Source organism: Schistocerca piceifrons, chromosome X (genome assembly GCF_021461385.2).
Source record: "Schistocerca piceifrons isolate TAMUIC-IGC-003096 chromosome X, iqSchPice1.1, whole genome shotgun sequence".
Taxonomy (NCBI): domain Eukaryota; kingdom Metazoa; phylum Arthropoda; class Insecta; order Orthoptera; family Acrididae; genus Schistocerca; species Schistocerca piceifrons.
Genome location: NC_060149.1, coordinates 191,084,827 through 191,105,980, shown reverse-complemented (window position 1 = coordinate 191,105,980; position 21,154 = coordinate 191,084,827). Strand labels below are relative to the sequence as shown.

The following is a 21,154-nucleotide window of genomic DNA, read 5'->3' as shown; positions in this document are numbered from 1 at the left end:
ATAGGCAGATGTTAATGGAAAAATGGGTAACTGCTCAAAGAGAGGTCGAAAAAGTACTTCCTGTACTGAAATTAGTAGAGTGCTATCACATGACATTCCCCAGAAATCTCCCCCCCCCCCCCCCCCACACACACACCAAGTGTGAATTAAAGCTGATAGTCGCACAAAAGTAATGTCCAGACACTAGTTGACAATACGAGGGGATGAATATAGAGTATCAAAATAAAAGCTAAACAATCCATTTATTTTTTTTCAGAAGGGAAACTGTCAGTACTGTCCCCTTTCAGTTGCTATACCACTGCAAAGATATGTGCCATAGGTGTTGGTACTAGTGTTGTTGAAAGCCAGCTGAAATCACTAAAATGCAACAAAGCTCCAGGACCTGTCAGAATCCCTGTATGGCCTTTTCCAGAAATAGTGGATGAAACAGTACTAGTATTAACCACAATACAGATTCCTTGACCAGTTCACAGGTCAGACTCATCTATAAGAATGATTGCAGAACTGACCTGAAAGACTACAGTAGTCTATATCACTGACTTCTTTACTCAAACAGGAATCTGTAACATGAATTCCAACATAATGATCTACCTGCAACAAAACTACTGTCTCCATAATGACTGACACAGGTTCCAGATACTTACATCACTCCAAACCCAAAATCTTGCTTTTGACAAGGGATAGATGTGACCAGGTTGGGTAGGTTTTTTCTGAACTTGAAAGGTGTTTTTGGTAAGTACCGTATCAATGGTTGCTAAACAATACATTCAGACTGCATGTTTAAGTAGTTTGAACTAGACCTGAGTTAGCGTCAGCAGGACACTGCTTGCTGTACTGGATGGAGGGTAATCAATATAGACAGAAGTAACTTTTGATGTGTCTGGTTTTCCCAGAACATGGTTAAATTTTAATGGTTTGGAAGATGATAATTAGTAGTATTAATCTTACCATCCAAAAAAAGTCCATACATAAAAAGAGCGTAAAAAAAAATTAAGATTTCAACCTGACACAAACATTAACAAGTAGAAAAAAGAAGAGTAGTTCCACATCATGTTAAAGATGAGGCTATTAAGAGAAAAGCTCAGGCTTAAAATTGACAAGGAAAGGGCAGAAAATCAGTTATGTCTGCTGTTAAGGAACCATCTTGTTATTTGTCTGGAGAGTGTTAAGGAAATGATGGCAAACCTAAATTTGGATGGTTGGATGGAAGTCTGAGCATTGCTATATTAGTGTGAGAGTTTATTGTTTTTAGCACTGTGCCACTTAGCTTGGTGATTGGCAACTGATTATAAATATAGAGAAATATAAAGCCTATAAAAGAAATACTGTACAAAGAGGCCTCAGAAGGCCCAGTGGTACCAATTGACTGCCATGTCATCCTAAGCCAGTGGGCTTCACTGGGTGCGAGTATCGAGACACGTGTGGTCAGCACACCGCTCATTGTCAGATTTCATGATGGAACCCCTGCTTATCAGTCAAGTAGCTCCTCAATTGGCCTCAGAAGGGCTGAGTGCACCCCGCTTGCTAACACTGCTTGGCAGACTTGAACAGTCAATTATCCAAGTGCTAGCCAAGCCCAACAGTGTTTAACTTCAGTGATCTGATGGAAACTGGTGTTACCACTGTGGCAAGGACATTGGAAAAATAAAGCCGATACACATGACAAAATGGAGATGAGTTTCAGACAGTGTCCACAAGAATGGTGATCTGTGATTAGCATTATGTTGTTTGAACACGTAGGAGTAACAATGGTTGGGGGTATGAAATGGTACAATCACTCTGATTCAGTTATGGGTAAAGCAGGGGGGGGGGGGGGGGGCAATCTTCATGTGAGTGAATAGCATTATCAAAAACTATAGTTCATAGAAGGAATTGCCACACCTGATAGGGGGCTATCTTCTTTTGTGGCATTGTCCTAAACCATACGAGTGATTTTCAAGCAAACAGTAGATATGAAGCAAATGGAATGAAAAGGGGTGTAGATTATCACAGATTTGACTGACTTGGAGAGAGTCCTTACACCCTTTGATTTTTTTTCTTTCAAACCAATCTTAGATTGCAAAAACTGATCTCTAGGGAGGACTCCGCCAATATTTTCCAGGTCCTGTGCATCAATGCTGAAATTTGTGCTATATATTGCAGGGACATTGTGCATCAATGCTGAAGTTAGTGCTATATATTGCAGGGACATACAAACAGTGATTCTTCCTGTACTCAATTCATGAGCTGAACAAGAAGTAACCTAAAAATATTAATCATTAACAAGTCCCTTCTCCTACTTACCTTACAAGGATTTATTGAGTATAGAAACAGACTGACATCCAGCTAGTACTGTAGTGTCTGAGTCAGTGCAGCTGACTGCCATGCAGAGGATGTGGGTTCAATTCCTGGAACTGCCAAAGATTTTTCCTTGGAGGGAAGACTGGAACAGAATGGATTCAGCCTCATGATGCCAGCTGAGGAGTTACATAATTCAGAAGTAGCAGCTCCAGTTTATGACTGATAATGGCTATGGGAGCGGTGTGCTGATCCTCTGCTGCTCCATAGTGCATCCAATGATGCCATTAGCAGAGTATGACATGGTGATAAGTTGGTAATGAAGGGCATTAAAGTTAACTGACACCAGTAATTAGTTTATTAATAAAAAGTGTGTCAAAATGTATTTGTAGTATATGCGGGATTTATCAGTTTGATTAAAGTGACCTCTGTACCAGTCCCTTTGGCATTCATGGCTGACAGGAACCACACAAATAGTTATTTACTGCAGAAGTACAGAAATCAGTGGACTTGGCTACTGAATAGTCTACGAACAGGCCTATAAACAAGACTAACCATAAACAGCAAAAGACTGTATCTGTGAACTTCCACTTAACACAAACCTTTTTGGGCTGCTTGTCAGAGTTAATAAGCAGCCCATTGAAACTAACACAGAATCCAAATTCCTGGGTATATAGCTACATAGTATCTGAAATGGGATAAATACAATGATTAGGTAAATGTTAAAAATAGGTACTTAATGCTATGGCTTGAGTGTGCTGCTAATGTGCATGAGTTATAAAACAGTCAAAAGTCCATACAACACACATATACAGGCTCATAAGGATATGATGTGATATGCTGGGTTAGTTTTCCAGCTGCCTTAGCACTGTCAGAATCCAGAGGAGAGCCATAAATATCAGTAATGGAAGTGAAATTAGATTCTTGCACATCCATTTTGAGAAGGCAGAAGATCCTAATACTGCGTTGCCTATATATTCTTGAGACTGTAATATTCTTTAAAAAGCACAGAGTGTCAACCAAATTTAGACTAATGAAAAATGGTGAAATTCAGGAACAATGCACTCATAAACTCAAATCAGCATAGATGTTAAATGCTAATACACAACTTTGTGAAAAAGGAGATTCCACATGGAACTTCAGCTGTCCAGTAAACTCCCAAAAAGTATAAAGTCTAGTGAAGACAATACACAGTTTTGGAAAACCATGAAGTCTTATTTGCCGTGTAATTGTTTTTGTCCACTGAAAGAATACACAGAACAGTAAATATGCCATAGCACATGATTTAATCGGTGGAGCAAATCTTGTAAAAACCTGTTTTAGAGTATAGAGGGAAACATTCCACGTGGGAAAAATATATCTAAAAACAAAGATGATGTGACTTACCAAGCGAAAGTGCTGGCAGGTCGATAGACACACAAACAAACACAAACATACACACAAAATTCAAGCTTTCGCAACCAACGGTTGCTTCATCAGGAAAGAGAGAAGGAGAGGGAAAGACGAGAGGATGTGGGTTTTAAGGGAGAGGGTAAGGAGTCATTCCAATCCCGGGAGCGGAAAGACCTACCCTAGGGGGAAAAAAGGACAGGTATACCTTTCCTTTTTTCCCCCTAGGGTAGGTCTTTCCACTCCTGGGATTGGATGCCATTAGAGGATTCTTCACTGTGGAAAATGAACTTGGAAACATCAAATTCATAAATAAAGTAGCGAATAACATTGTTGAATTTTATTTCAATGCATTTATTTAATACAATATATTTTACACACAAGTACAGTAACAAATATTTGGTATGACTTGGTAAACATTAATGCTAATTATCAAAGAAAGAAAAACTAAATGATTATCACAGTAACTGACTTAAGTTAAATATGTTCATAAGAACTTAAATATTACTAAAAATACAGTTCATCAGTTGCATGTAAGATACACAATATTTAAATATGACATGCATATTTTTGAGATCAGTCAGCATGAACAAAAGCCAGAAGTTTGTTCTAACAAATGGTAAAATCTAAATGAATAATTTCTATAAAATTTGCTTTTGGAACTGATTTCATAACTTTCTTGTGTTGTGTGAGATGCATTATAAGTAATGGGAGCTGTTACGCTTTACCGTGATATATAAGCACATGGAGTTAGTGCAACAGCATTAAGTATCTCCATTTTCCTATTACTCTAATCATACTCTGCGCCAATTGTAATACTCATCTCATTTGAAACAATCAGTGTCTTGTGGTACCATCGATTGGTGTCAAGGATAACTGAAACAGAAGAAAAAAGTAGGATTATGGGCACTGACAGTACTTTCATATAGAAAAGTATGGATATGCTTCTGTCCGTTATGTGAAGAGTAATGTTTATGAATTTTTTTCATGTGAAAACTCTTAAAGCTTTTTAAACAAAACAAACATTATTCACATTCTGCATGTTTATACTTAATGTCTGTACATTTTCAGCCCGCTGCTGCTAGAGAGCTCCACACTGTAGTGTATAACATGGCGGTGTGTAACTTAATGTGTGCGTGAGAAACAGCATGCTGTAATCAAGTTTTGAATTTGAAGATTTTGTCCACACATGGAGCACACATTCCTTCAGCATGACACTTGCAGATCACATACAAGTGCTGTGACATGTGCAACAATCTGATCTTCTGCCATACAGCACTGATTTGGTCCCATCCAATTTTCGTCTGTTCCCAAAATTTAAACACCATCTTCAAGGATTTCACTTTGACTTGAATGACCTCAATGTTTATGGGATGTTGGACTGTAGTCTTCCTTTTTGCTTCACTCTGAAAGTGATGAAGCAGTGCAAGCAGAGGCAAGACTGAGTCTCCATCAACAAACTCAAAAGTTTTACAGAGTTGTTGGGACAAATGTGTTTGTCGTCAGGGTGACTATGTTGAGAAATAAACATGTAGACATGCAGAATAAAGATATAGAATGTTAATAATGTTTGTTTTATTTAAAAAGCTTTTAAGACTTTTCACATAAGAAATTCAGAGGCATTAATTTTCAGCATCCCTTCGTACATCACTTCGGTTCATTTTCCTGTGATTAAAGGGTGCCTATAGCAAGATGTGTCAGTATGCCATTGTGTTGTGTCCTAACTTAAGGAAAAGTGAAAATGTGAAGAACATTGTCACACAATATGAATTCAACTGGGGAAAAAAAACAAAGTGTTAGTAATATCTACATACGTATGCATAAAGAACCATTACATACCAACAGTGATGAGACTGGAAAAAGAGAGAAAAAATTGCATGCAGGTTAGTATTCCTTCATTATTTCTGATATACTGGCACTGTTCATAATCAAAATAACTCTGAAAGAAATGGGAAAATCCCACATGTTTTAGTTTTGTGAACCTTATGTTCATAGAGATATTGGTTAAAATTTGATTATTAGTGTGTTGATGATGTACCCTAATGATCCTCAAATAATTTATTACTGCAGAAAAAAATTGTAGAAGACCAGCTGAAATACCATAGTTATTAAGGGATTTTCCAGGAAGTTGTCATAGATGCTGTTATAAATAGATGTTTACAGCGACTATTTATGATTAAGAAACAAACATAATTTTGAAATAATACAGCACTAAATATAAAAACTGCAAAAGTAATACAAGTTCACACGCTGATAATGACAGTCACTTATGATGTTAAACACTAGAAAAATAATTAGAACAACCACCATCCAATGATGTCAGTAGTCATCACACTAAGAAACACACATGAAACCTTTTTATGAGGAAGGAAAAAAGTGTGTGTGTGTGTGTGTGTGTGTGTGTGTGTGTGTGTGTGTGTGTGTGTGTGTGTGTGTGTGTGTGTAAAGAGTTAACACAAAACACATCTTGCACCCTGTAATACATCACATACATTTTTAATTAACTGTTTGTGGGCAAACCAGTTACAGCACTGACATGCTTTGCTGTGGTCAGCAAAAGAACTTTTATTTGCATCCATATTTACATTCACGTTCTTAATATGCTGTAGGAGAGAAAGCGAAGGCACTCCTATTATTTAGATTAGTGGTGCAACTCACTTTATGGTATTTCAGTATTTGGCTTTTGGATGTGACCAATGTAAGTCAATGATACTAATTGTTCATGACTAAAGGAATGAATTGATTCATTTCTTAGAGTGCTGCCATGTATGTACTTGGGCAATGTACTTAAAATTTAACATAATGTTGAAACATTTGTATACTGCTGTGATTTTGTCCTTCTAGACTTCTAGACTTTTGCCCTTCTAGACACTGTGATACAAATAGCATTTCATATTTACCTAGAAATTTTGTTGTTATTTATGTACACTTTTCTCTAAAACTTCAGACATATTACAGGAAATAGTCAACAGCATATAGTTATCAGCCATGTGGTCTTTCTCACCCTTTTCCAACACAGGAAAGACTTTATATGAATTCATTAACTGGGTGCAGGTGCTTGTTTATAAGGATGAGTTATGTAAATGTGTTATTGGTGGTGTTACATTTGGCGCACACTATTTCGAACTTATAAGTTAATGAGATGGTGCAGTGGCCAATACAATGCACTTGCATGTACAAGAAATGGGATTCAGATCCCTCTCAGACATCCTAAACTGAGTTTCCTGTGGTTTCCTTACATCACTTGCAGTCAATAACAGGATAATTTCTTTTAAAAGGCCACAGCTGATTTCTTCTCCAATCTGTATCCAATCTGAAACTGCAGCTTATCTCTAATGTTTTTATAGTGAACAAGACATTAACCCATGCTCTTACTTTAATAGAACTAGCACAGGAATGCTATGCATCCTTGCTGAGTACTATTCTTTCACTTCTCTTAATACTTTTTCAACCTCTTCTCTGGTGATAGATTTTGAAACTATAAGTTAGCATAAGTTCTGTAATGCCAGCAAATAAGTTAATTACTAGGTTTGGCAGCATCATAGAAGTATTTACACTACTGGCCATAAAAATTGCTACACCACAAAGATGACATTCTACAGACACAAAATTTAACCGACAGGAAGAAGATGCTGTGATATGCAAATGATTAGCTTGTCAGAGCATTCACACAAGACTGGCGCCGGTGGTGACACCTACAACATGCTGACATGAGGAAAGTTTCCAACCAATCTCTCATACACAAACAGCAGTAGACTGGCATTGCCTGGTGAAACGTTGTTGTGATGCCTCGTGTAGGGAGGAGAAATGCGTACCATCATGTTCCCGACTTTGATAAAGGTCAGATTGTAGCCTATTGCAATTGCGGTTTATCATATCACAACATTGCTGCTTGTGTTGGTTGAGATTCAATGACTGTTAGCAGAATATGGAATCGATGGGTTCAGGAGTGACGGAACGCTGTGCTGGATACTGACGGCCTCATATCACTAGCAGTCAAGATGACAGGCATCTTATCCGCATGGCTGTAATGGATTGTGCAGCCACGTCTTGATCCCTGAGTCAACAGATGGGGACATTTGCAAGACAACAACGATAGGCACAAACAGTTCGATGATGCTTGCAGCAGCATGGACTATCAGCTCGGAGATGGTGTACTCATCGACGAACCTGGGTGCACAAATGGCAAACTGTCATTTTTTCGGATGAATCCAGGTTCTGTTTACAGCATCATGACGGTCGGAACAGTGTTTGGTGACATCGCGGTGAACGCACATTGGAAGCATGTATTCGTCATCGCCATACTGGCGTATCACCTGGCATGATGGTATGGGGTGCCACTGATTACACGTCTCGGTCACCTCTTGTTCGCATTGACGGCACTTTGAACAGTGGATGTTACATTTAAGATGTGCTACGACCCGTGGCTCTACCCTTCATTCGATCCCTGTGAAACCCTACATTTCAGCAGGATACTGCACGACCGCATGTTGCAGGTCCTGTACAGCCTTTCTGGATACACAAAATGTTCGACTGCTGCCCTGTCCAGCACATTCTCCAGATCTCTCACCAATTGAAAATGTGTGGTCAGTGGTGGCCGAGCAACTGGCTCGTCACAATATGCCAGTCACTACTCCTGATGAACTGTGGTATTGTGTTGAAGCTGCATGGGCAGCTGTATCTGTACACGCCATCCAAGCTCTATTTGACTCAATGCCCAGGCATATCAAGGCCGTTATTACGGCCAGAGGTGGTTGTTCTGGGTATTGATTTCTCAGGATCTATGCACCCAAATTGCGTGAAAATGTAATCACATGTCAGTTCTAGTATAATATATTTGTCCAATGAACACCCATTTATCATCTGCATTTCTTCTTGATGTAGCAATTTTAATGGGCAGTAGTGTACTTTGGGTTAATATAACAGTAGTATATATCTTATTACTACTATAAATCCGTTTTCTTTTCTGCATCCACAAGACCTTGTTTGCTGTCATGTAAACATTGTTAGGCATTCTTTTATTCAGAACATGAGATGAGGAGATAATAAGAAATACAATAGTGTACATCTGATGTAAGAAAAAATGAAATAACCCTTATGTTAGGTAGATATTGCATCCCATTGGTCAAAATGCCAGGTTATACTATTGCAAAGAAGAGAGAAATCACACAAAATCTCTTTATTCTGTCCGTGTTTGTATGTACTCTATTGTTGTCATTTGTTAATAGGACTCTCATTGCTTCCTATTATGCAGGTAAGAGTCCTTCAATGTAAAGGGTGTACCACTTATGGCAAAATAAGGTTATGATTAGGAAATGAACAAAGATGCAACTGATCCCATAGTGTAAGAAGTATTGTTAAAAACTGAGAAGAATCACTAAGACTTAAAACAGCTAACTTTTCTTTCTAAAATTAATTAGGATATTATGAAGCAGTATCCATCAAGTAAAGTATTCTCTGCACTAGCCATGTAGAGAGAATTGGGAATTTCCTATGCAATCTCATCTGTTAGTTATTTGACCCCCCTCCCCCCTCCCCAACTCCCCCCCCCCCCCATCCCCCACCCCACCACACACACTCTTTTGTAGTAAAATCAGAGTTGGGAGAGATAATACTATATAACGTTCAGTGGTGGTAAAATCTTTGTCATGGGGAAATTGTAGAAGGAAGTGACACTGACACTGAAAAGCAGTACAACGGTAAACACACAGGACCTAATAGCTGGTTAAGAAACTGGTTAGTGAAGTAGGTTTATGGCCCTTGTTCAAAAGGGTGTGGTTAGCACAATTGACACACAATTGGGAGGATGACATTTCAAATCCACATCTGGCCATCCAGATTTAGGTTTTCCGTGATTTCCCTAAGTCGCTCCAGCCAAATGCCAGGATCCTTCCTTTCAAAGGGCATGGCCAATTTCCTTTCCCGTCATTGACACAATCCAAGCTTATGCTCCATATCTAATGATCTCGATGTCAATGTGGGACCTTAAACCCAATATTCCTTCCTTCCTTCCAAAAGAGTGGAGATTGCTTCATTGGAGCTCAACCAACCTCTATATCCTCCACCTTCCATTTATACCCCCAGTTGTTTTTCTCCCAACACTCCTCCTAGTGGTTCCCTCACCTGCTACTGCAGTCATATAAATGTTCCACACACTAGAAATCTCTTACTTAATCACTTCCTGTCACATTTCCCTTACACTCCTTGTCCAACCTCCCCAATACCCCATGCTTCTCTCTCTCTCTCTCTCTCTCTCTCTCTCTCTCTCTCTCTCTCTCTCTCTCTCTCCTCCCACCCCTCTCCCCTCTCCCACTACACTCCCCCCCTCTCTGTCTCCACCCTCCTACCCTCCTCCCTCACCATCCACACTAACAGTAGAACATGAATGTCTTAGTAGGAAGAACATGGAATGTTAACATACATGGAGATCCCTTAACAGACATTGAAATTTCAGGTGTTCATAGTGAAACACAACCACCTCACTATTCACATGATGTCAGATACCTTGTACATAGTGTGACTGACAAAGCTTGTTCAACAGGGAACTGTGTAGACATCTAGTTTTATAATGACATGATTTCAGTCTGCTGACAAGTTTTGAAACCAGTGACAAATTTTGTGAAATGGACAATTCTACATTTTTTTCTAACTTCAATATATTTTGGCTATAGGATTAATGAACCACAATTTATATGTTATGTCATACAAATATCTGAGAGTAAAAGTGGGTGAGGGCTTGTAATCGAATGATCACAGATGAAGTTTAACAGTAAGAAAAGAAAATGCAAAGAATTTATGGACTGCTATTTAGAAATGGCAACCCATCTTACTATGAGAGCAGTTGCAAAAAATGTTCAAATGTGTGTGAGAGCCTAAGGGACCAAACTGCTGAGTTCATTGGGCTGTAGACTTACACACTACTTAAACTAACTTATGGTAAGAACAACACACACACACCCATGCCTGAGGGAGGACTCGAACCTCCTGCGGGAGGGGCTGTGCAATCCGTGACATGGCGCCTCGAACCACATGGCCACTCTGTATGGCAATTGAGAGTCTAGTAACAGGGTTACTTGCCAGAAGCGTCCAGATCAACTAAAACTCGACATGCCACTCGCTAAAGTGGCGTCAACTCAAAAGACTTTCACCAGGTGAATGGTCCACCCGACGGGAGGCCCTAGCCACATGACATATCTATCAACTAAAACAGCATCAATCCTATACTAGTGATTTCCAGTGTTTACACCAGGCCTTTATGAATGAGGGCAAGAAATGAGATTTATTTAAAAGGAAGGCAATGCATAGTAAGTCTGGTTGCAGTTGAAACAGCTACTTGCGAGGAATAATATTACACCTTTGATGAAACAATTTCTCTGGAAGAGCACTCATTAGAATCTTCAATGAAACATAAGAAGCCACATAAACAAAAAGATACACTTCTAATATCAGTACTAGGAATGGGAAAGGGGAAGTGGTTGTATATCAAAAACACAGAGTTAAGGATAGGTTCTGCCAGAAACACCTTAAGCTTCATCAAGCAATTCATGAGATGATTAATAAAATTATGTTGCATTATGTGTAGATTCATTGTTTGTGGAGGATTTAATGATTATTTTTTGTGAGACACCACTGAATGAGGATAACTAGAATCTTCAAATAATCTTCCCCCAAAGTAAAGTTCCAAACAAGGGTCAAAATACAACAGCCACTGGCAAAACTAAATAAGGTTCTATATTTGTGAAACTAGTAGCAATTATTTGACTCTGAGGGTTGAAGTCAACAATAAAACATTAAACCAGATCTTAAGTGAAAAGTTCTCTTGCACAGTATCATAACCAGAGATGTTGCCCTGATATATAAGAAGGGTACAAGAATGGACTTGCAAAATTACAGACCAATATTCCAGCTTCTGTTTACTGCAGAGTCCTTGAACATATTCTCAGTTTGAATATAATAAACTTTCTTGAGACTGAGAAGCTTATGACTACGAATCAACATGATTTTAGAAAGCACTGCTAGTGCAAAACTCGGCTTGCCCTTTTCTCACATGTTATACTAAGACCTATGGATGAAGGGCAATGGGCGTATTCCATATTTCTAGATTTCAGGAAAGCATTTGACACAATGTCCCACTGCAGGGTATTAATGAAGGTACAAGTACATGGAATAAATTTACAGATATGTGAGTACCTTGAATACTTCTTAAAAAATGGAACCCAGCATGTTGTCCTCGATGACGAGTGTTCATCAAAGACAAGGATTACGTCAGGAGTGCCCCAGGGGAAGTGTGATAGGATCTATGTTGTTCTCTATATACATAAATGATTTGGCAGACAGGGTGAGCAGCAGTCTGCAGTTGTTTGCTGATGATGCAGTGGTGTACAGTAAGATGTCAAAGTTGAGTGACTGTAGGAAGATAAAAGACAAAAAATGGCTCTAAGCACTATGAGACTTAACATCTTAGGTCATCAGTCCCCTAGACTTAGAACTAATTAAACCTAACTAACCTAAGGACATCCATCACACACAACCATGTCCGAGGCAGGATTCGAACCTGCGACCGTAGCAGTAGTGCAGTTCCGGACTGGAGCGCCTAGAACCGCTCAGCCACCACAGTTGGTGTGATGAATGGCAACTAGCCATAAATGTGGAAAAATGTAATTTAGTGTGGATCGATAGGAAGATCAAATCTGTAATGTTTGGATACAGTATTACCAGTGTCCTGATTGACACAGTCAAGTCATTTAAATATCTCGATGTAATGTTGCAAAGCAATGTGAGCTGATATGAGGATCTGAGAACTGTGGCAGGGAAGGCGAACGGCTGACTTCAGTTTATTTGGATACTTTTAGGAAAGATTGGTCAACTTGAAAGGAGACTGCATATATGACGCTGGTGCATCCTATTCTTGAGTACTGCTTGAGTGTTTGGAAACTGTGTCAGGTCAGATTGATGGAAGATATCAAAGCAATTCAGAGGCAGGCTGCTAGATTTGTTACCAGTAGGTTCAAATAACACGTATGTGTTACAGAGATGCTTCAGGAACTCAAATGGGAATCTCTGGAGGAAGGTGATGTCCTTTTTGAAAAACACTATTGTGAAAATTTAGAGAACTGGCATTTGAAGCTGACTGCCAAACGATTTTACTGCAGCCAGCATAGACCATGTAATAGGACCATGAAGATAAGATACGAGAAAGTAGGGCTCATATGGAGGCATATAGACTGTCGTTTTTCCCCAACTCTATTTGCGACTGGAACAGGAAAGGAAATGACAAGTAGTGGTACAGGGTACCCTCCTCCACACACTGTACAGTGGCTTGTGGAGTATCTGTGTTGATATAGATATATGTTGTTCAGGCTGATGTTCTGTTTCCTTGTGGAATGGTCTCTAAAAGTTGTCGTCAGTCATAAAGCTGGAAATTAGGAGTCCCTACAAGTTCGAAAGAAAATGAAATTCATGTATCGGTATATGATGATTAATCTTCTTACAGCCTATCTGAGCCTATTTTTTACTTTTAATGTGTTATAAAATGAAATATAAACTTCATGTCATCTTACCGAACTGGGTGTGTTTCATTTGATAAGGACACCATGGTTTGTCACAAGTTTGACAGTCACATAAGACATAGAACCTAGAAACCAGTTATGCATTACATCTAAATGATTACTCTACAATTCACAATTAAGTCCCTGGCAGAGTGTTCATTCAACCACCTTCAAGCTATTTCTCTACAGTTCCACTCTCGAACAGTGTATGGAAGAAACTAACACTTAAATCTTCCCATACAAGCTCTGACTTCTATTATTTTATTATTATGATCATTTTGCTTTATGCAGATGGGCACCAACAACATATTTTCGCATCTGGAGGAGAGAGTTGGTGACTGAAAGTTCATGACAAAATCCTGTTGCAACTAAAAACGCCTTTGTTTTAATGGTTTCCTCCCCAGTTCGTGTACCATATTGATGGCACGCGCCCCTTGTTTCACGATAATACAAAATGAGCTGCCCTTCTTTGAACTTTTCAGTGTCCTCTGTCCATCCTATCTGATGCAGATCCCACACTGCACAGCAGTATTCTAGAAAAGGACAGACAAGTGTAGTGTAGGCAGTCTCTTTAGCAGATCTGTTGCATTTTTTGTTTGTCTGGCAATAAATCACATTCTTTGGTTCGCTTTTCCCACAAAATATCTAGCTAGTGACTGCTTGTTGGTGTTAGTCAGCTAGTCATTCAGCAGCAACCAGCAAAGACATTAACAGCCATAGAGAAGTAACTGCTGTTGTGACATTTTACGAGTTCCTGACCAGGAGCGAATTGTATAATTTCATCTGTGTGCTTTTGTAGTTTAGTTTCTTGAGTTTCTGCGTGTTGATTTAATATTTAATAGACGCAGTTCTCGCGTGTTCGTTTGCGTCGGAAAGTAAACCGATTTTTTTACACACAACTTCCTAGTCAGGGGCGAATTATTTAGTCTCATCTGTGTGCTTTGATAGTTAAGTTTTTGAACCTATGAGTGTTAATCTGATTTATTGGACACAGTTCTTGCGTTTTACTGTGTGTCCATAGTAGAGCTCCATAGTGCATGTCAATTGTCCTTGTTTGTGTAGTGTAGTTTTCGACGATCTTCAATATGGATAGGCACTGTGATGGCAGTGTGTGGATGCGAGCCGAGTTGGTGACACTTTGTCCTCAGCTCCAAGCTGTGATGGCTTCAATTACACAGCTTGAAGCTGCTGTGGATGGGCATCACTGTTGTGGGCAGGCCGTGCGGATCCAACGGACGTTCAGCATGTCTGAGTCCGCCGATCGGCCTGCACCGGGGACCAGACCAGTTACTCCTCGCACTGAGATTGACCACTCACCTGTGGTTGAGTGGGAGGTTGTCTCAGGGTGTGACAGGCGGCGAAAGACTTCCCAGGAGGCCACACTTAAGTCCACTCCGGTTAGTCTGACAAACAGCTGCTGTGGCCGACACTGTCCCTCACCCAAATGCAGTCGCTTGTCCATTTTCAGAGGGAACCTCTGAGCCTCCAAGATCTGGGCAATTACAGAGAATGGGATTATTGATAGTTGGGAGCACCAATGCCAGGCGTGTTTTGGAGCCCCTTAGGGACATGGCTGCCAAGGAGAGGAAGGAAGTCTAAGTGTACTCCGTCTGCATACCAGATGGAGTCATTCCAGACTGTGGAAAGGGTCCTTCCGGACACCATGAAGATCACAGGATGCAGCCAATTGCAGGTTGTGACTCACATCAGTAGCAATGATGTGTGTCACTTTGGATCTGAAGAGATTCTCTCTGGTTTCAAGTGGCTAACAGAAGTGCTAAAGGCTGCCAGTCTTGCTTCCGAGATGAAAGCAAAGTTCACCATTTGCATCATAGCCGACATGACTGATTGCTGACCTTCGGTACAGAGCCGAGTGGAGGGTCTGAATCAGAGGCTCAGACGTTTCTGCGACTGTGTAGTCTGCAGATTCCTCGACTTTGGGCCATAGGGTGGTTGGGTTTCTGATTCCGCTGAATAGGTCAGGAGTCCACTACACGCAGGAGGCAGCTACATGGGTACCAGGGCCTGTGTGGCGTGGACTGGACCTTTTTTCGGTTAGAGGGTCTTGGGGAAATACAAGAAGTGATTCAGTCTCAAAGGGTGTAGGTCGAACATAGGGAGAGCGTAGATACAGGAACCATCGGTATAATAGTTGCAAATTGTCGTAGTTGTGTTGGGAAAGTACCAGACCTCCAAGTGCTAATAGAAAGCACTGATGCTTAAATCGTTATAGGTACTGAAAGTAGGCTAAAGCCGGAGGTGGATGTAAGATCAGCCGAAATCTTTGCGAAGAGCCTAAAGGTGTTCCGAAAGGATACGCTAAACACAGTTGGCGGTAGCGTGTTTGTTGCTGTTAGAAGCAGTTTATCTTGTAGCGAAATTGTAGCAGATAGTTTGTGTAAGTTAGTATGGGTAGGTCATTCTTGGCAACCGGAATTAAATATTAATTGGATCCTTTTACCGACCTCCAAACTCAGATGATACTGTTGCTGAAAGGTTCAAAGAAAACTTGAGTCATATTTCAAACCCGTGCTCATGCAATTATAGTTGGTGGTGACTTTAATTTAACCTCGACATGTTGGTGAAAATCCATATTTAAACCCGGAGATAGGCATAAACATCATTCGAAATTGTGCTTAACGCATTCTGTGAAACTCATTTCGAGCAACTAGTTCATGAGCCCACACGAATAGTAAACAGTTGTTAGAACACACTTGACCTCTTAGCAACAAATAATTCTGAGGTAATAACGAGCGTCAAAACGGATACAAGTATTAGTGAACACAGAGTTGTCGTAGAGAGACTCAATATTGTAACGCCCAAATCCTCCAAACTAAACGAAAAATATACCTATTAAAAAAAAGTAGATAAAAATTCGCTTGACGCCTTCCTGAGAGACAATCTCCACTCCTTTCGAATTATCGGTATAAGTGTAGACCAGTGTGTCAGAACATGGTTGCAGAAGCAACGAAAAAAAAAAGCCAAATTTATACGAACCCAAAACCTCCAAGATTGGTGACCTTTTACAGAAGCTCGCAATTTAGCGCGGAAATCAATGCGAAATGCTTATAACAGTTTCCACAACGAAACTTTATCTCGAAACCTGGCAGAAAATCCAGAGAGATTCAGATCATATGTAAAGTATGCTAGTGGCAAGACACTGTCATTGTCTTCTCCGCACGATGGCAATGGAAATACTATCGTCATTCGTCGACAGTTCTGCGAAAGCAGATTTACAGAACACATCCTTTCGAAATTCTTCTGCAAAAGGAGACGAAGTAAATATTTCAGAATTCGAACCAAGAACAGCTGCCAGCATGAGTAACTTAGAAATACATACCCTCGGAGTAGCGAAGCAACTTAAATCATTTAACACAAGCAAGTCTTCTCGTCCACACCGTATACCAATTAGTTTCTTATCAGAGTATGCTAATGCAATAGCTCGATACTTAACAGTTATAAGGGTGTTACAAAAAGGTACGGCCAAACTTTCGGGAAACATTCCTCACACACAAATAAAGAAAAGATGTTATGTGGACATGTGCCCGGAAACGCTTAATTTCCATGTTAGAGCTCATTTTAGTTTCTTCCACCTACGCTCATTGGAGCACGTTATCATGATTTCATACTGGATACTCTACCTGTGCTGCTAGAACATGTGCCTGTACAAGTACGACACAACATGTGGTTCATGCACGATGGAGATCCTGCACATTTCAGTCGAAGTGTTCGTACGCTTCTCAACAACAGATTCGGTGACCGATGGATTGGTAGAGGCGGACCATTTCCATGGCCTCCACGCTCTCCTGACCTCAACCCTCTTGACTTTCATTTATGGGGGCATTTGAAAGCTCGTGTCTACGCAACCCCGGTACCAAATGTAGAGACTCTTCGTGCTCGTATTGTGGACGGCTGTGATACAATACGCCATTCTCCAGGGATGCATCAGCGCATCAGGGATTCCATGCGACGGAGGGTGGATGCATTTATCCTCGCTAACGGAGGACATTTTGAACATTTCCTGTAACAAAGTGTTTGAAGTCACGCTGGCACGTTATGTTGCTGTGTGTTTCCATTCCATGATTAATGTGATTTGAAGAGAAGTAATAAAATGAGCTCTAACATGGAAATTAAGCGTTTCCGGACACATGTCCACATAACATATTTTCTTTCTTTGTGCGTGAGGAATGCTTCCTGAAAGTTTGGCCTTACCTTTTTGTAACACCCTGTATACAACCGCTCACTCGATGAAAAGTCCGTACGTAAAGCCTGGAAAGTTGCACAGGTCACACCAATATTCAAAAAAGGAGTAATATTCAAAAAAGGAGTAATCCACTTCATTACAGGCCCGTATCACTAAGGTCGATATGCAGCAGGATTTTGGAACATATACTGTGTTCGAACATTATGTATTGCCTCGAAGAGAACGGTTTATTCCCACACAGTCAACACGGATTTAGAAAGCATCGTTCTCGTGAAACACAATTACCTCTTTACACAAACGAAGTGTTGAGTGTTATTGACAAGAGATTTCAAATTGATTCCGTATTTCCAGATTTCCAAAAGATTTTTTACACTGTACCACATAAGCGGCTTGTAGTAAAATTGTGTGCTTATGGAATATCGTCTCAGTTATGTAACTGGATTCGTGATTCCGTCAGAGAGGTCACAGTTCGTAGTATTGACGGAATGTCGTCGAGTAAAACAGAAGTGATTTCTGGCGTTGCCCAAGGTAGTGTTATAGGGCCTCTGCCCTTTCTTTATCTATATGCACGACCTATGAGACAATCTGAGCAGCCGTCTTAGGTTGTTTGCAGATGATGCTGTCGTTTATCGTCTAGTAAACTCATCAGAAGTTCAAAACAAATTGCAAAACGATTTAGAAAAGGTATTTGAATGGTCCGAAAATTGACAATTGACCCTAAATAATGAAAAGTGTGACGTCATTCACACGAGTGCTAAAAGGAATCCGTTAAACTTCGGTTACACAATAAATCAGTCTAATCTAAAGGCAGTAAATTCAACTAAATACCTAGGAATTTCAATTACGAACAATTTAAATTGAAAGAACACACAGAAAATGTTGGGGGAAGGCAAATCAAAGACTGCGTTTTATTGATAAGGCAGTTAGAAAATGTAACATATCTACTAAAGAGACTGCCTACACTACTGTTGCCCATCTTCTTTTGGAGTACTGCTGCGCAGTCTGGGATCCTTACCAGATAGGGCTAACGGCGTACGTCTTGTAAGTTCAAAGAAGAGCAGCATGTTTTCTATTATCGCGCATCAGGGGAGAGTCTGTCATGTACATGATACAGGATTTGTGAAGGACACAATTTAAAAAAAAGGATTTTTTCGTTGCTGCGGAATCTTCTCACAAACTTTCGATCACCAACTTTCCTTTCGGAATGCGAAAATATTTCAGTGGTGATGACCTGCACAGGGAGAAACGATCATCATAATAAAATAAGTGAAATCAGAGCTCATGCTGAAAGATACAATGTTCGTTTTTTCCGCGCACTGTTCGAGAGGGGAATAATAGGGAATATTATGGACGTGGTTCGATGAGCCCCCTGCCAGGCACTTAAGTGCGATTTGCAAAGTATCCTATGTAAATGAAGATGTAGGTGTAGATGTAGGTGTAGATGTAGATGTTGGTGTAGGTGATCGTTCCACTTTACGTTATTCGTAATTGTAATCCATAAGTATTTAGTTGAATTCACAGCCTTCAGATTTGTGTGATTTATTGTGTAACCGAAATTCAATGGATTCATTTTAGAACTCATGTGGATGACTTCACACTTATCATTATTTACAGTAAATTGTAACTTTTTGCACCACGCAGATATCTCGTCTAAATCATTTTGCAATTGGTTTTGATCTTCTGTTAACTTTACAAGATGGTAAATGGCAGAACTATCTGCAAACAGTCTAAGAGGACCACCCGAATTCTCTCTTAAATCATTTATATAGATAACGGCAGAAAGCCTGTAACACTTCCTTTGAGAACGCCAGATATCACTTTTGTTTGATGACCGTCCATCAGTTACTGCAAACTGTGATCTTTATGACAGGGAATCATGAATCCATTCGCACAACTGAGGTGCATACAATCTGATTAGAAGTCGCTTGTGAGAAATGGTGTAAAAAGCCTTCTGGAGATCAAAAAGTTACGGAATCAATTTGAAAAGCCGGCGTGGTCTAGGGCGCCGTGCCACTGTTTGCGCGGGTCCCCTCCGTCGGAGGTTCGAGTCCTCCCTCGGGCATGGCTTTGTGTGTTGTCCTTAGTGTAAGTTTAAGTTAGATTAAGTAATGTGTAAGCCGAGGGACCGACGACCTCGACAGTTTGGTCGCATAGGAACTTACCACAAATTTCCATATTTCCCTGTTGATAGGACTCATTACTCAAAAAAAAAAAAAAAAAAAGGCTCCGAGCACTGACGTCATTAGTCGCCTAGAACTCAGAATCAGAACTAATTAAACATAACTAACCTAAGGACATCACACACATCCATGCCCGAGGCAGGATTCGAACCTGCGACCGTAGCGGTCGCTCGGTTCGAGACTGTAGCGCCTAGAACCGCTCGGCCACTCCGGCCGGCCACTCATTACTTTGTGAGAATAAAGATCTAGTTGTGTTCCATAAGAACGATATTTTCTGAATCCATTGTTGTTATTGGTCAATAAATTTTGTTTTCTTCAATATAATTCATATTGTTTAAACATACAATATTTTCCAAAATCCTACAACAAATAAACATTAGTGATAAGGGTCTGTAATTCAGCAAATTACTCTTATTCCCTTTCTTAAGTGTTTGTGTGACCCGTGCAACTATCCAGTCTTTAGGTACGGATCTTTTGATGAGGGAGTGGTGGTACATGACTGCTGAGTATGGGAGCTATTCTATCAGCATACTCTGAGAGAACCCTAATTGATATACATTCTGGACCAGAGGCCTCGTCTTTATTAAATGATTTAAGCTGCTTTGCTATACCGAGGATATCTACATCCAAGTTACTCATGTTGGCAGTTGGTCTTCATTTGAGTTTGGCCGGCCGCGGTGGTCTCGCGGTTCTAGGCGCGCAGTCCGGAACCGTGCGACTGCTACGGTCGCAGCTTCGAATCCTGCCTCGGGCATGGATGTGTGTGATGTCCTTAGGTTAGTTAGGTTTAAGTAGTTCTAAGTTCTAGGGGACTAATGACCACAGCAGTTGAGTCCCATAGTGCTCAGAGCCATTTGAACCATTTTTTTTTTTCATTTGAGTTTCTGAATATTTACTTTGTCTTTTTTGGTGAATGAATACCAGAAAACTGTGTTTAGTGACTCCACTTTAGTGGCACTGTCATCATTAACATTAACATTACTATGATGCAGTGAGGGTATTGATTGTGTCTTGCCACTGGTGTACTTTGCATGTGACCACAATCTCTTTGGGTTTTGTGCCAGATCTTGAGAGGTAGTTTCGTTGTGGAAACTTTAAAAGAATATCGCATGGAGTGTCGAGCTTCTGTAAAACTTCACCAATCGTGGGGATATTGCATTCTTTTAAATTTGCATACTTTATTTGTTGCTTCTGCAACTGTATTCTGACCTGTTTTGTGTACCATGGAGAATCAGTACCATCTCTCATTAATTTATTCGTAAATATTGCCCAAATGCAGTCAGTACTATTTCTTTGAATTTAAACGTACCTGGTCTATAGTTAGTCAGATTGGAAAGAGTGGAGACTGTCTCTTAGGAAGGTGTCAAGTGAACATTTATGTGCTTCTTTAAGTAGATATATTTTGCATTAATGTTTGGTGGATTTGGATGTTAAGATATTCAGTCTTGCTACGATGACCTAGTGTCCCTATTCTGTGTGTCCATCATAATGTTCCATGTCTGCTCAGGATTAATTGTTACTGAGAGGTCAAGTATGTTTTTGCAAGCATTTGCACT

At 40.1% G+C, this 21,154-nt stretch overlaps 1 protein-coding gene across 1 annotated transcript in view; it reads right to left on the bottom strand.

Moving 5' to 3' along the window:
* Window positions 1-4,104: 4,104 nt before the first annotated feature.
* LOC124722244 (F-box protein At5g06550) overlaps window positions 4,105-21,154 on the bottom strand; it is a 610,244-nt gene continuing 593,194 nt past the window's right edge. Inside the window, exon 6 of the mRNA XM_047247434.1 lies at window positions 4,105-4,542. Coding sequence (XP_047103390.1) covers window positions 4,457-4,542 — 86 coding nt within the window. The 3' untranslated portion in view covers window positions 4,105-4,456. The remainder of the gene's footprint in view (window positions 4,543-21,154) is intronic.